This window comes from Nilaparvata lugens, chromosome 1, assembly GCF_014356525.2.
Source record: "Nilaparvata lugens isolate BPH chromosome 1, ASM1435652v1, whole genome shotgun sequence".
In the NCBI taxonomy this organism is placed as follows: domain Eukaryota; kingdom Metazoa; phylum Arthropoda; class Insecta; order Hemiptera; family Delphacidae; genus Nilaparvata; species Nilaparvata lugens.
The window spans coordinates 4,608,789-4,626,187 of NC_052504.1; the positions used below are offsets into that span (position 1 = coordinate 4,608,789).

At 33.5% G+C, this 17,399-nt stretch overlaps 1 protein-coding gene across 3 annotated transcripts in view; it reads left to right on the forward strand.

The window, feature by feature from the left end:
• Nucleotides 1–17,399, forward strand: part of LOC120351372 — a 29,560-nt gene that overhangs the window by 8,467 nt on the left and 3,694 nt on the right. For 2 of the 3 annotated variants that reach the window (XM_039428385.1, XM_039428379.1), the window contains 7 exons: nucleotides 672–702; nucleotides 2,467–2,783; nucleotides 5,586–5,794; nucleotides 7,083–7,185; nucleotides 9,150–9,318; nucleotides 11,909–12,267; nucleotides 16,411–16,661. In XM_039428385.1, the coding sequence (XP_039284319.1) occupies nucleotides 672–702; nucleotides 2,467–2,783; nucleotides 5,586–5,794; nucleotides 7,083–7,185; nucleotides 9,150–9,318; nucleotides 11,909–12,267; nucleotides 16,411–16,661 (1,439 nt within the window). The remainder of the gene's footprint in view (nucleotides 1–671; nucleotides 703–2,466; nucleotides 2,784–5,585; nucleotides 5,795–7,082; nucleotides 7,186–9,149; nucleotides 9,319–11,908; nucleotides 12,268–16,410; nucleotides 16,662–17,399) is intronic. The other variant, XM_039428392.1, reaches the window with a different exon arrangement.

Consider the following 17,399-nt stretch of genomic DNA (forward strand, 5'->3'; position numbering starts at 1 on the left):
ATTGCAAGGTCTATTTTAGCTATCACAACTGCACTTGGATCACTCTGATAAATGCAATGTGCAGAAATCATGTTTCAGGAATAGAAATAAAACATGACAACTGCGCATATCTGTGAAATTTTTATCAAATTTCAATTCTGCTCAAAATGTTAGCAGTAGGCCTAAATTTCGATTGACAATAATTCTAATTGCTGCTGCAATATCATATTTTTTACTATTATTTGGACTTGGGTTCAATGAGAAATAAGATTAGATAGAAATTGAAAACTATGAAAATGTATGACAAATTTCAATTATTATTCTTACTAGTAAAATCCAATTTACAAACATGCAATTGATGCAGAAATTGAAAATTATGAAAATGTATGACAAATTTATGTCAAATTTATGTCAAATTTCAATTATTATTCTTACTAGTAAAATCCAATTTACAAACATGCAATTGATGCATTGTCATCATTTTTATTAGTTTATTGTCTCCATATTTATTTTAGTTTTCTCTGCTTCCGGTTCTATTATTATTGCTAATTTGATGAACACTATCTTTAAGGAAACACCACTTCAATCTTTAAGGAAACAAACAGGTTTTTTATTAAAAAAATTTTTGCTTATTCAACTATTCAGTCTACCAATATTTTATTCAATAATAATGAATCTTTGATCATTTTCAGTACCTGAAAAAACTTGTCAAGCAAAATTCAGGTGAGACATTTCTTATTTTCTTCTTTTGATAAAAAGCTATTGAAATGAACACTGAATACTCTTATAGTAATTTGGTAAAAGTTGCACATTGTGGTACCGTTAGGCTCAACTCACACTTACGCGACTCAAGTCGAGAAGAGACTCGACTCTAGTCGAGAGCATGGTGTTTTCAAGTCGCGGAGACTAGAATCGACTGGTCCGAGTGTCACCATTTGGAAACACATGCTCTCGACTAGAGTCGAGTCTCTTCTAGACCTGAGTCGCGTTAGTGTGAGTTGAGCCTTAGTAATTGTTTTAGTAGAAATCGATTCTTGGATATTGTCGTCATTATGTAGGCCTAGTGCTTGCTTAGTGCAAAGATTATTTGAATTTGAGTAGAATACGAGTAAATTTTAGGTGAAAATTGATTCAATTTCCACTTCAATAATATGTCCAAATCTACTAGACAACGTAGATCAACACGGGTTTAAAGATAAGATGATAAAATATTACATGATGTTTATTCTTAATGATTTTAAAAAAATAATTTAATCATTCATTTATAGGCTATATACAGAGTGTCCCACGAAAGGTGTAACAGCCGAAGACCATGAATTCTATATGAAATTTGCAACAAAAATGTCCAGTAAAAGGTTCTTATATCGACCTTAGTTTTCGAGATGTATCGGTTTTTCAATATTTTCGAAATAGGTCTACTTACTTACTTACTACTACTCCTTGGCGCTACAGCTCATTCAGAGCCTTGACCTCCTTCAAAAAACCTCTCAATTCGTCTCTATCGGCAGCCTTACCACTCCACCCCCTGACACCCAACTTCCTAATGTCGTCCTCCACATCCTCCAGCCATCGCTTTCTCGGACGTCCTCTCAGCCTTCTCCCTCCTGGGTTGTTCCTGAAGACCTGTTTTACAATCCTTGAGTTACTCATCCTCTTACCAACTCAAACGTTTGATCTCGTCAACAATTTGACATTTCTGGTACAGATCACGCAGCTCGTAATTTTATCGTATTCGCCATTCACCATTAAGATATACAGGGCCAAATATCTTTCTCAAAATCGTTCGCTCCCAAATATTTAATAGATCCTCATCCTTCTTTGTCAAAACCCATGTCTCTACTCCATACAAAACAATTGGCTTTATGACTGTTTCATAATATATTTGTATTTTCACTTTCATGGACAGGGTTTTGAATCTCAAATATTGGGTCAGAGCATAATAGCATCTGTTTGCGGCAGCTAGTTTTGCTTTTATGTCAGTCTCATTATTATTGTCGTCTCTTATGATAGAACCAAGATTTGTGAAATTGCTCAATCTTTCAAAACGATAATAATTGTCAACCTCAAAAAATCTTTCGCCAGTGTCCTGGACCCCGTCCATTGAAAAATCAATAACTAGAAATAAACTATCAGTCGAAATCTAATTCTAAGGATATGATTGGAAAGATAAAGAAATTATATGAATCGGATTGGAAATTTATCCTCTTTCTAACCATATACATCCTTACAATCATAATTTGACTGATAGTTTTCTAGTTATTGACGTTTTAATTACGTTAGGTAGGCCTAGGTTGAAAAAAATATCAAAATATCTATAGGATAGATTTCGAAAACTAAGGTCGATATAAGAAAGTTTTACTGGACATTTTTTGTTCCAAATTCCATGTAGAATCTATGGTCTTCGGCTTCACTTTTCATGGGACACTCTGGATAATATCTATCGAAAGAATATTTTATTAATAGCGTTTTTTGTTTGATAATTCTCAGATTGCAATGAACTTGATTGTAACTGCTCCAGTGGAAACAACTCAAGATCTGCCATACAGTTGACGATGACTAACACGACTACAGGCAGTCTGACAGTTAGTTTCAAATTGGTAGAAGATAGAATCAATTTCAGATTGGAGCATTTCAACGATCATGTCTATCATAAACGACAAATTGAAGTCATATTGAAAGTCAGCAGCAACACAAACAAAACAGAATGTTACAGAGAAGGAAACGAGTTTGCTGAACTAATGAGACGAAGGCTACTTTTGATAAAGTGTGATAATTTGAACTTCAATTGTGATGAAGCATCAGATGTGAGTTTTATTAATGCTTATCTATTTATCTTATTTATTAAATTTATCAGTAGAGGCACAAATCGGCAGGCACATAAGTTTACAATTTATAAGTATCAATTTACAGTACAGTGGTAATATTGAAATTAAGGTTGATTTTGGAAGGGAAAAGTCTATTCTGAATTTTGAATCTATTATTATTATTTTCTGCATGTTATTCATCAGTTTACAATTTGTAATAAAGGCTGATTTTGGAAGTGAAAAGTGTGAATCTGTTTATTTTCCATTAGATAACTTTTCTCATGAAGGATTCAAAGAATATTAAAGCCAAAAGCTTATCCAAGAATCTAAAAATTCAACTAATATGAAGGAATTTCAATCTAATTACCGTTTACAATGCAATAATTAAATTACACAACGAATAGATTTCCCAAATTTAAATTTATAGTAAGCTTGATGTTGCTTTCCATGACAAAACCCTATATAATAACTCTGTTGTAGTTCTGACACTGTGTTACTTGTAAATATTTGAAAAACACTTACTTTTCTTGGAGTATTGAGGAATGCATTTCACTCCTGAAGAGGAGCTTCATCAGCCTGACACCAGGGGCGCTTGCTCTTATGGGTTGGAATGTGTGGCCAAAATGTGGGAAAATATTACATTTGATTTGAGGTTAAGTTGATCATTTAATAAGTTATGACAAGTATCTTATTACTAATCTAACCACTATGACAAATCCAACTTATTAAATGATCAACTTTTCCCACATTTTGACCACACAGTCTAACCCATAAGAGCAAGCGCCCCTGGTGTCAGGCCGATGAAGCTCCTCTTCAGGAGTGAAATTCATTTCTCAATACTCCAACAAAAGTAAGTGTTTTTTTCAAATATTTACAAGTAACACAGTGTCAGAACTACAACGGAGTTTAAATTTATAATAAGCATTATTGTTAATAATTGGAGTGTAGTCCATCTTTTACCGCATAACACGAAAATATTAATCATAGGCTTAAAAGGTATGAATTCAGGGCTACTTTTTTTATAAAATAAGAATACAAATTATTACTAGGTACTAGTTTCGGTGTTCACACCATCGTCAGGTTATTATTTTTTTATATAACCTACACCGAAACTAGTAGTTACAATTTGTTTTCTTATTCTATTATTTTATTAATTTCAAAGGGTACTATAATTCTATTTCATAAATAATCATAGGCTATTGCTTGCATTTTATTTGTCCACCAAGTTGCAATATTTCTCATTGTATAGCTTTTTTCATAATCATTCTATCATGTTTCTATCTTCAGACAATCATTATGCAATGAAAAAAGAAAAAAGAATTTATTGTGTGTGTTCACAAAAGCCTAAACGTATCACAAATAACTCATAAACGTATCATTTATGGTATGATAAAAACATCATAATCCTATCAAAATGATTATCATAAACATTATAGAAATGCTTTCACAAATCTGCACACATTTTTACAAATTAGGGCCAAGCCACACGAAGCGTTCTTTAGACGAGTGGACAGGAAGAACTCTGATAGGCTGGGCGTTTAGAAATCAGCTGATAATTAGCCAATCTGATAGTTTCCTGCCCTACCGACTCGTCTGATAAACACATCGTTTGGCTTGGTTCTTTTCCTGGATGAAAATATCCAGGGTCTCATACTACTTTGTTGCTTACGCCTGACTTTTTGTTTTTCAATCGTATTCTTATATTGTATTTTGTGTCATTTTATTTCTTAGTGTATTCTCATTGCTTCTTTTTCCACATTATTATATCAGTTGTTTGACAACACAACAATGCAACTGTCCAGCTCTAGAAAGGGTACAGAAAGTGAGGTATCTAGGGATAACATTGGATCCTCATTTAAGGTGGAAACACCATATCAATGATAAATGCCAAAAGCTGAAACGTATCATTCATAAATTCTATAATATTAATAAATTGAATAATAAAAATATAATAAGATTTATTTATTTATTTACTCTTATGGCTTTTATCGGCAGAGATCCTCTCGGATGTTCTGCCTTGCCGTATTACCCAATGTCATTTCCTATCAACACTCAAGTTTATAGGTTATGTCTTGGGTTCTTCATTTTTCTCACTTCATCTTGATTTGGGGTGGGGCTTTCAACTGTCATTTCAATAAAATGTTTATTGTCCAAAAACTACTTAGAGCTGCCTTGGGTAAGCCTTGGCTGTATCCCAGTGCTGAGCTTTTCCAATAAATGAGCGTTCTCACTCTAAAACAGCTTTATGTCAAGAGCTTAATCCTATTCATAAATAAGAATTCAGAATCATTTACCACCCACCCAAATCCATACAATATCCGAAGCGTAAGAGTAGAATGTCCTCGAACTGATCTATCCATTTGCAGAAAACAATATTTTATGTATAATTGTAATAGAATTTTTAATAGTATTCCACAAAATTTCATCACATCCAGGCCGGTTGGGCATGTTAAAAAACGTATAGAACATTGGATCCGCATCGATCTAAACTCTACTGTCATGTCTCTTATTAACTGAGCTCAGCACTTATCTTTTTCTATTCCCATTAATATTGTATCTTCATGCTTATCAAATCTTCTTCTTCTGCACAACTTCAAAACTCTTCAACACTCGGCCTCTGCGCACAGGTTTTTCTACCTTGCAGGGACCCTCCTTATATATTATATAATTACTAATTATAATACCTACTCTAAATATTAAGTGATGTTTATACTTAAAATTTTAAACTTTGTAATTATCATTAAGGATACATAAATTTGAATTTGAGTTTCTAAATGCTTCACTATATGTTTTTTCCTTCAGACAATCGATGTTGATTTCAAAAACCTGCACACAGCTTGCTACCAAGTTGAGATCCGACATGACAAACAGGAGGACTTACCTTTTTCAGAAAACTACGAGTATAAACCTTTCTATTCATGCCCAGCATTTTTCGCAACAGGTCATCCTTATCCAATCGATGTAAGCCGCTTTCATAAACCGGAAGTGGCTTGCCAAATCCTGAACAAGAGGTGAGTTTTTCTATTCAAAATATTAGTTTTTATTGTTTTTTAACTATTCTAGACTGTGAAATTTGATTTAATGTATAGACCATCAATCAACCAATACTGACAGTCTGAAATAAATTTTTTGTCATAGTCATTCAATCTCAGCTGTTTTTCATGCATGAAATCAAGCCGGTAAACAGCTGTTTGCAGAACAAATAAACATATGATTATCATTACAGCATACTGTACTGTAATGAAATCATATGTTTTCTTTACAGTCGAGTATGTTTCCTAGTTCCGAAATAGTAACAGCAAAACTGCTACAAAAAACCACCTTCAGCGCTCCAGGTGGAAGTTTTGTCAACTTCCACAAAATTCCTGATTCGGAATTTGTAAATTAAGTTAGTTTATAGAATGCATGTATAGTGAGGTCCACGTTATAATGGCAGTGGATAAAGATAGAAGAATAGCGATGCTCATTCTCTGCATTAATTAATTATATTTCTACACTGTCAAAAACATAATTGGCATCGTTGTGAACCTAGAAAAGGATAGTACCACCGGCTTTGTCGAATGATAGACAAGGATAGCAAAACCAAAGTTGATCAAATACTGTCATTATAACGTGGACCTCACTATAGTATCTTCAGCTCAAGCAGGTAATGTTTTCTATTTCTCAATTATTCTTCTCTAGATTATTATGACAAAAAATAGTGTACGTTACTTGGACATGAATGTTTTCTTGAATGAAATCCTAGTCTCGGCTAACGCCTCGACTAGAAGCATCTTTCTCGCCTGCAAAAGACCCCTTCCCATCCTTGTGACATAAGATACTATTACTGTAGAAGTTCGTTTCATAATAAACATCATAATCTATTAAATATGAGTGTAAGTTATCATAAAAAATTATAAATAATTTATCATCAGGAAATTTTGAAAACTATATACAAAAAACTCTGATACTATAAAGCATAGTGTAATATTTTAATATAGAGGTAATTCGAAAAATTATAACTCAGTTACTATAGTGTAATTCTAATAATGAGTGGAAATAGGAATAAACATTACAAATATGTTTCATCAAAAAACATATTAATACAATATTAAAACATATTAAACAATATTAAACATATTAAAACATATTTATTAATATCCTACAAATTATAAACTCTGTTAATATGATGTTTGATCCACTATGTACTGACAGTCCTTTTAATTCAAATAGAATGATCGCTTTCCATTTAACCGTTGTTAAAGTTTTAAGTGAATCTCTTCACAGGCATCTAATATTGATTTCCATTGTTTTTTTTAGTACATTACACGTCAGTACATGGCCTCTTATCAGTAACGGAAGCAAAGATCCTGATCAATACTTTAGCGTACTTGTTGATGAAAATGATGAAACTAATCGCATTGTAAGTTTTAAATACCAATTACCTATTTATAAGATTATATTAATTTATCATAAATCCATTTTGTTTATTGTCATTATGTTGAATAGTTCAATAATATTCAATTTCTTCTACTGTCTTCATCCTACTTGAACTGTTGATGTAAATATCTTGTAATGATTTATGAAAATAATTCATAATTCATATTATTATTAATCTTGCACTTTTACAATAGTACTCGCGGTTTTCTTGTTTGACGGACGCGTTTCGTGGCACTGAGCCATACCTTATACGCTGAGGATGTGCTGTTGTAACCGTGAGTAGGCCTACTGTTGTAAAGTACAAGATTAATATTAATTATTTTCAGTAATTATTCACAAAATATTTAATTGGTGAAAATGAAGATGATAATAATTATTAACATGAACTTGACCGTGTTGAGAAACGATATACGCAGTAACTTATCATATAATAATAATTCTCTATTATTTTCCAGATCATTGAACCTAATTAATATTGGTAGAATGGAGACAATTTTCTGCATTCCAAATTGAATTAGAGAATTAATTTTGTGCCACAAATTATTAAAAAATATCAAGAAACGTGAAAATGCTCTTGATCTATGTTTTTTCAACCAAGCTTTATCAAATAGAAAATAACAATAAGGTTTAGAATTTTTTCATCAGAATTTAGACAATAAATACTTGTAGTACAGTAATAGACCATTGTAGATACGGTACCTAGTATAGTGAGATCCATGTTATAATGGCAGTATTTGATTGGTGCTGCTATCCTAGTCTATAAATAGATTGACAAAGCAGATAGGGCTATCCTTTTCTAGCTCCGCAACATTGCCAGATTGTTTTTGAAAAATGTAGAAATACAATCAATTAGAAAAATACTTAATCTCAATTATAGAAATTCATTATTTAGTCATTGAAACAGATAAATATAAAATAAATAAATATAAATATAATTCATTATTTGGAACAAGAATGAACAGTAATATATATTAGGCTTACATCAGATAAAACTGTATCATCTACCCTCCTTAGAAGGCAGTGGCAAGGTAGAGAATCGGCAATGCTGTTATCCTATCTTTCTCCACTGCCATTATAACGTGGACCTCATGTTCGTCATGTGATTTGTCCCACTAACATCCCTCCACACCATAGAAATTTCGGACATGTGTAGGATCGGAACGTTGCATGACAGAGGTGTGGCCCCGACTTTATGCAGGGTTCTGATCCGATTCATGTCCGATTTTTGTGGAGGGATGATGGTAGAATACAGGTTATATGACGGACATGTAAGGCTTGATTGTTTTCTGAATGTATGTTTCTTGTTTGCTATGTTTTGTTTTCTGTCTGTAATGTCTGTTTACAATATTATTTTAGCTGTTGATTTTGTTTTGTGACACCCAACTGTTGATCTTGACTAGAGATTTAGTAAAAATGTGATGTTTCTAAAACTGTAAGACTGAACTGAAATCAAGTAAACAATAACTTAGGACTGTAACTGAAAATAATTAATTGATTGATATTGTTCTATGTTTAACAATATGTAATTATTATTACATACAATACTGTTATTAAACAATACTCTATGTTTGAAGTAACGAAGCAGTGTGTGATTACATAACCTTATCTTTTGGACAACATTAACATTTTATCAAAATTTTTGGAGAGAAATAGTACAGGCTCAGCCTAGTTTTTCCTCCAATGTCATAATTGTATTATGATTATAGTATTTTATACAATAAATGAATGGATGGAACCAAATTCTTGAGTTAATAAAATTTATTTATCTATTTGTTATATTCAAATCCGTTGTCTATTTCGCTGTCATACAGTCTTCCGCCTGTATGATCGCAGTGAATTCGCAAAGCTGCATGATATTTTATGTGCCCCAAGCCCAAATCTGTACACAGCTTAACACAATACCACATTGACTTCTAAAAATAAATAAGTTGCATTTTTTGATTTCAGTATCCAAATAAAAGCCATTTCCGAGTTTTGGAGAATGGAATGATGAGCTACCAATATGACTCTCTGAAGCCAGGAATCTATTGTCATGGAATTCGTTACATGGACGGCAGATGTTTGCTGAGTGACACATGCGATGCCCTCCACGGATGTGTATGGACCCATAAAATAGGTAAACTGCTATAATTCAAATTATCTTTAATAAGTGTACGCGAATAGGCTACTTGAATTGGTTTATCGTTTTTCATCGTCAATTTTCGTGGTGTGATCGTAATTTTTAATAAGTGTACGCGAATAGGCTACTTGAATTGGTTTATCGTTTTTCATCGTCAATTTTCGTGGTGTGATCGTAATTTTTAATAAGTGTACGCGAATAGGCTACTTGAATTGGTTTATCGTTTTTCATCGTCTGCTATATTTCATTCTTTATTCTTTATCGATTCATACAATAAGTAACTTACATCATCAAAATGATAGGAAGAGAAAAAAATAAGGGAACCTTGATGTGCTATTTCCTTTCCCAAATTTAGATAAGGTACACATAGTCCGAAATATGTCAAGTCTTGTAGTTGTTCACTTCACAATCCGAATCAATCCGAATAGACTACTTGAATTGCTGCTCTATCGTTTTTCGTCTCCTATATTACATCAGGGCCATTCGCACAGTAAACATCAAACTGTATTGAATCAGCTGGTGGTTTAAACTCAGAATGAATCACACATAGTTAAATAATGGCCGGTTTCCGAGCTCGGTATTTAGCCAAGTTCTAGACTTTAAACAGCTGGAGTCAGAAAATTTGCTTTCCGAAACGGGGCGTAGTCACAGTACTAGTCCTTTACAAGTTCTGTAAAAAATATTTTGTGTTTATTGTAGACTAGCCGTCAGGCTCGCTTCGCTCGCCATATCTGTCTAGCCAGGGGGCTCCGCCCCCTGGACCCCCGACTGGATCGTCCATGAATAAGATCAGCAGGCTCGCTTCGCTCGCCTGCATTTTTCATTCGAGCATTTTTATCATATGTTAGGACAATCCAGTCGGGGGTCCAGACTAAACGTCTGGCTAAACGGATATGGCGAGCGAAGCGAGCCTGAAAGCTAGTAATATAATATTCCCAGGATTGAAGTAGCAGTGCCCAATCAATTTTGCCGTGATAAATGCATTTAAATCTTCAACTTGGTACCAACCTAACAAAGTCAACTCAACTTAATGCCAACCTGACAAAATTATTAATTTAGTTGCCAGTTAACAACTGTTTCGAAGAGGTACTCTATCTAAATTATAGTTCTATAGTAACATATGATATGGAAATTTCAATTATAATTAAGAGATTGGGAGAAGAAGAATATACATGCTAAAAGACGAACTTTAAACCCTTAAAAACAACCCTTAGAGTTAGAATATTGCTAAAAGATTTCTTAGTGCGCCTCTAAAGGGCCAACTGAACATACCTACCAAATTTGAACGTTTTTGGTCCAGTAGATTTTTAGTTCTGCGAGTGAGTGAGTGAGTGAGTGAGTCAGTCAGTCAGTCAGTGAGTGAGTGCCATTTCGATTTTATATATGTAGATTTATAATAGTAAATCCGCTTCAAACCTCACAGGAACTTGTTTTTTGGGACCAAGTTTCGCGTATTTCGTCAGATATCTTGAAAATTACTGTAGCTACAGTTCTGGAAACGGTTCTATCCAATTTCTCAGTTCATTTTACATAAAGTATACGCTAAATTGTTCATCTTAATTAACAGCCAACAAATACCCGTAGGGCTTCGTTTCAGCAGGGGCACAGAAATTCAGACGAATCAATCTTCCACTCTGTATAACTTTGGTAACCAAGCATTTTCGGACCTATGTTAATTGGAATTTTTTTCTTATTTTGATGTGAGGAATCACGCCCTGACTTATGGGCACCTTTTTCAGAATACCCTGTATATTCAGGCGATGTGGGACCTTCCCGCAAGTGAATCCCCATAAACACTCTGTATAATATTATTTAGGCCGTCAATGTGCAGTACGATTGTCATATTTCAGCCGGGACTGACAATTGAACGTGCTCAACAGATAACACGGAAGTGACCTGACCAAAAACTTTTGGTGATGAGTGGATTTGAACCCGGGATCTCTAGACTGCTACGCAAGCACTCTATTCACTAGACCACGGCATTCTGTCTTTTTAACCGGGGGTGTTCCTGTATTACAGGACTCTTTAAACATTTCCAATAAAAATTCTGAATTCCTTCTGTACTGATTATATTCCATTCCTATTTATTATCGAAATTGATTCTTTTCTCGACTTTAATAAATCTTATTTTTTGATTAATCTCTACTAAGAGATAGGCAACTATTATAAAGAGTGGGTGAAAAGTCCGAGAACGGCTTAATATCTCATACACAAAGGTAATTTGATGATGGGTGTAATTTGGAATCCTATTCAAATTGTAAGAACTACTTTACTATGACTTTAAAAATCTTTAAAAAAACGGTGTGAGATAACGATGTGCGACTTTCGCCACTCATTTTTTCTTGAAATTCCATATCGAAATCATGTATCACATGACCACCTTCCTATTTAAAAAATAAAGTTGCATTCCATATGGCGGACCAGATTTTTAAAGTCATAGTTAATTAGTTTTTTCAATTTGAATAGGATCCCAAATCACACCCACCGTCAAATTACATTTGTGTATGAGATATTAAGCCGTTCTCGGACTTTTCACCCACTCTGTATGATCAATTCTTATTTTAACGGAATTTTTTTTTGTTCACAGTTGTAGTGGAATCGCAGCCATCAAACAGATCAGACAATTCTGACACAATTTTATTGGACAATTCTCCCATAGTAAGTTATTGGCTTATTAAGATGTCTATCTTCATAAGCATTGTAGCGGTACTACTGGTCCTTCTCTCATGTGCTGTCAGGAAAATAAGAAGGTTCCAGTATCCAAAAGGTTATTGGTATCGAAAGATAGAAAGTGAGGAGTTATTAATCATGTTGAATGATCGAAAATCATCTGTCATTCCGCTGACAACTAGAAAAAAGATTCTATTGCTGTATCCTCGTGACTGTCGACTAATAATGCAAGCTATGATCAAACTGAGATCGATTCTTCATCTTAACGGCTGTGAGGTAAGAAATTAATTGTTATTCATTAGAATATTTATCGTGATTCACTTTTTGTTTTGATCACAATACTGAAAGTATTGATACGCACTATAGAAGGCAGTAGGCCTTCAGTATACTAATAGTATACTGGATATACTATTACAAAATTACAGCGATTTGTGTCACAAAACAGCTGTCCTAATATGTTGAGGGTCGTATTTGAAAAAATATGATGAAAATAGGAAATTAACTTGGTGTTGAATGAAAAAGACTAAGAAATTGTCAAAAAACCACTGATTTATTGATAATTAGAAAGACCGGTTTCGGTTATTACACCATTGTCAATCTCTGATAAACCCTCTGAAAAAAAAATTAACTTGGGGTGTGTGCACACAGCATAGAGCGATCACGCCGCGTTCTGAGCTCCACCAATCTTAGAACGGTAACAGACCGCACTGCATGTTTGATCCTTCTTGATACAATATTAAGGCTGTGCAAAGGCTAAAAATAAACTTTTTACTCGTGATATTTTTCAAAGTTTTTTGATTTGTATATCATCAAGCTATCAAAATGAAAAAGTTTTCTCAGGAAAACATTTTTTTTCCTGATTATTACTTTTCGAGATATGAGCGCAGAGCGCCAAAATAAATCCATGAGATTTAGAGGATAGATTCTTCATGGTATTGTTGACTAGTAAAACAAAAATTTTCTGAAAATATCAATTTTTGGTAAAATTATTCAATTCACCAAAAATAACTCAACTAAAAGTTATTTTTAGTAAAATGAATAACTATCTTAAAAATTGATATTTTCAGAAAATTTTTGTTTTACTAGATCAACAATACCATGAAGAATCTATCATCTGAATCTCATGGATTTATCTCTTACCGAATTTGAAATGTTCTGTCCTAAAAATTTAAACTTTAGGCGCTCATATCTCGAAAAGTAATTATCAGAAAAAAAATGTTTTCATGAGAAAACTTTTTCATTTTGATAGCTTGATGATAGACAAAACAAAAACTTTGAAAAATATCACGAGTAATAAGTTTATTTTTAGCCTTTGCACAGCCTTAATGAGCTATGATCAAACTGAGATCGATTCTTCATCTTAAAGGCTGCGAGGTAAGAAATTAACTGTTATTCATTAGAATATTTATCGTGATTCAGTTTTTGAAAATTCTATTCATTAAAAAAAAGATAGGCTACACCTTACCCCCCGCATTTGCATATCGTATGCCCGGTTTCTAGGACCCTTAGTCAATCTAATAGGCCATTAAATCTACGGTATAGGTTTAATCACCCAATAGATTCCATAAGATAGTGTCCTACAAACCGAGCCATTCACACAGCACTAAGGCTAGGCACACACCAGTCAGTCAAGACAACACTAGTCACGTTTAGTCACAATACTTCACATGGTTGCTTATGACACAACTCACACTGATTAGTCATTGCAATTAGACATGTCTTCATAAGCAACTATGTGAAGTATTGTGACTAAACGTGACTAGTCTTGTCTTGACTAACTGGTGTGTACCTAGCCTAAAAGTTTACAAAACGTTTAATAAATGTCTAAAATGTATAAATCCGATAAAAGTTATGAAAGAAAAGTTTACTACAATGAAATTTAGATATGAAAACGTTTAATAAACGTCTAGAATGTATAAATCTGATAAATGTTATGATAACAACGTTTTTTTTTTCACTGATTTATCCTTGAAAAAATGAGTGAAAATGCGATAACCGTCAATTGGGCGTATTTTAGGAGAGATTATTCCTCAAAATTGTCACAGCACGCTTCTAGAGCTCCAACCACGGTCGTAGAAAACAACGCACTATAATCCAATTGATTTTTGAGAACTGTATTGATTATTTATTTAGTGATACACAAATCAAAATAGAATAGGCTGAGAAAGGAACAAAAGGCAAAATCAAAAATGCTTTATTCCAAAAACTTGATACCGGTACCTAGTTAATAAAATATTACTCATATTTCACAAACTTAAGCTGGGTTTACATCAAATTAATTAACAAAATGTTAATAATTTAATCATTATAGATCCTATTAGATTGAACATAACTTATCATACATAATTTGAACATATGTGTTCGTCAAGTTCCGTTCAATCTAATAAATCTATAAAGATTAAGTTATTAACATTTTGTTAATAACTTTGGTGTAAACCCAGCTTTACATTAAATCTGGAATAAATGTCTTGGAATGCAGTCATGTGAGTTGAATTAAAAAGTGGAATTTAAAAAAAAAATAAAATCAAATTTTACAGCAACTGTACATACAAAATTACATTACTGAGTCTTAAAATAATACAGTACCTAAGTAAACTGTAAGTCAATTGGATTTTTCAAATACATTAATAATATTCATTTGAATGTACAAAACATATTCCTTACAGCACAACTTGAGCCTTTAGAACAATATATAAATACAAATAGAAGCCTCTCAACTCTAAGCAACAATTAATTATTCCACTCTCAAAGAACTCTTCAACACTATAAAAAGGATTTATCACAAGCCAATTCAATAATCTCGTCTTAAATTTCTTTTCTGTCTCAATTAATGCTTTTCTGTCTCAATTAAATTTCTTTTCTGCAACAATTAATTATTCCACTCTCAAAGAACTCTTCAACACTATAAAAAGGATTTATCACAAGCCAATTCAATAATCTCGTCTTAAATTTCTTTTCTGTCTCTGATATTAAATCTGTAGGTAATTTATTGCAAATTTTTATACCAAATGTATCATAACTTTTGGCTGTTTTGGATAACCTATGATAGGGAATATCAATCCTATGACAATTTCTTGTGTTATAGCTATGAGTTTGATGCCTTAATTTTAAATTGGATGAGTTTTTTTTAACATGCAACGATACAGTATATATGTAAAAATTCACTATTGTCATTATTCTAAGCTGGACGAAAAGAGGCTTACAGTGTGCTAGTCTATGAGAATCAGTTACAACCCTGACCACCTTCTTTTGCAATAATAAAATATTTTCTGCATGACTACTATTCCTCCACAGTAGTATGCCATATGTTGCAATACTCTGAAAAAAGGCAAAATATATCGATCTCAAATAATTATCTGGAACATGATTTTTCAGTTGTCTGATCAGATAAATCACTCTTGAAAGTTTGCTTGATATATAATTAATATGAGCTTCCCAAGTCAAATATCTGTCAATGAATATCCCCAGAAATTTTACATCGCTTATTGCATCCACACAATCTAAGCCACCTCTAAGGGTGAAGTGCATAGTCTGTGTTTTATTCTCGTTGAGCATGAAGCCGTTGGCCCTAAACCATGTCGCTGCTTGCATCAGAGTGGTCTCAGTTAGATTTTTAAGATTTTGAAGGTCAGTACATTTATTGATAAATGTTGTGTCATCAGCATACAGTATTGAACGGCAATTTAGAACAGCAGGAAGGTCATTTATCATAAGAATAAAAAGCAATGACCCGAGAACTGATCCCTGTGGGACACCGAATTTTACACATGCTACATCTGATCTCTTATCTCCAATACACACCACTTGTCTACGTCCCACAAGATAAGTTTTAAATAAGCTAAGATCTGCTCCACAAACGCCATAAAATTTCAATTTATCCAGTAAGAGAGAGTGCACAACACAATCAAAAGCTTTGCTCAGGTCACAAAAGGTCACCTGAGCATACTCTTTATTTTCAAAAGCGCTCAGAATATTCTTGACATGCAATCACTATTTTATCAATACGTATCGGTACCATTTTTAACAAATTTTATTAAAAACCTCTCGCAAAACTAATTATCTATATATTGGACTAATTTACTTGTGATTTGTGCCACAAAAAAACCATAGCTGTCCTAATATGTGGAGGGTCGTATTTGAAAAAAATCTGATGAAAATGGGAAATTAGCTTGGGGTGTGTGCACACAGCTTAGAGCGGTCACGCTGCGTTCTGAGTTCCACCAATCTTAGAACGGTACCATACTATATATTAAGACCGCTCTGACCACTGACCACTGACCACTCTCAGTGTGCACACACCCTTGATATAAGTGACGATTTGCACTGTGCGTGATGAACTAGTGTGTATAAATTTACACGTATCTCTAAAACTGTAATAACTTATACATATTTTTCGATTTCTAAATTAATTTGTTATAGGTTGTTGATGTCTGGGACCCTAAACTAGCAGAGACAATTCGATCAGATCCAATAAGATTTTTGCACAAGAATATTGAAGACGAGGCAAGAACCCCCATCATACTGGCAAGCCATTGCTCCAAATTGCTGTATGATAAATATAGTGAGACGATAGTCGTCGATTATAAGGAGCCTGAAGAGTTCGATAACCTTTTCCTTTACGGACTCAAGTGCATAAGAGAGAACATCGAGAAGAAATACTTTGTAGTGAGGTGAGTTTATTTATTGGATGAGCTCAACAAAATTTGTCAAATCTATATACAGATTTATTCGTTTCAGGTATTCTTAATTGATATAGATTGGTTCAATAGGGCTGCTAAATATAGGTAGTTTTGTTAAATGATTCAGCTGGCATCTCCAGTAAAGACAGCTGCGTAAAGCCAGTTACACACAGATCAATTTTTGGACGTACAATTTTCTACGTTCCTTGCCCTATTACCATAGGTAAGGAAAGTATTGCTTTCCGAAAAAAATTAAGGTACCCCAATTTCTAAATTTCTATACGTTTCAAGGTCCCCTGAGTCCAAAAAAGTGGTTTTTGGGTATTGGTCTGTATGAGTGTATGTGCGTCTGTGTACACGATATCTAATCTCCCAATTAACGGAATGACTTGAAATTTGGAACGTAAGGTCCTTACAATATAAGGATCCGACACGAACAATTTCGATGAAATGCGATTCAAGATGGCGGCTAAAATGTTGTCAAAAACAGGGTTTTTCGCGATTTTCTCGAAAACGGCTTCAACGATTTTGATCAAATTTATACCTTAAAAAGTCATTGATAAGCTCTATCAACTGCCACAAGTCGCGTATCTGTAAAAATGTCAGGAGCTCCGCCCCATCCACGAAAAGTTTGATTTTAGATTCTCAATTATACCTTAAAAAGTCATTGATAAGCTCTATCAACTGCCACAAGTCGCGTATCTGTAAAAATGTCAGGAGCTCCGCCCC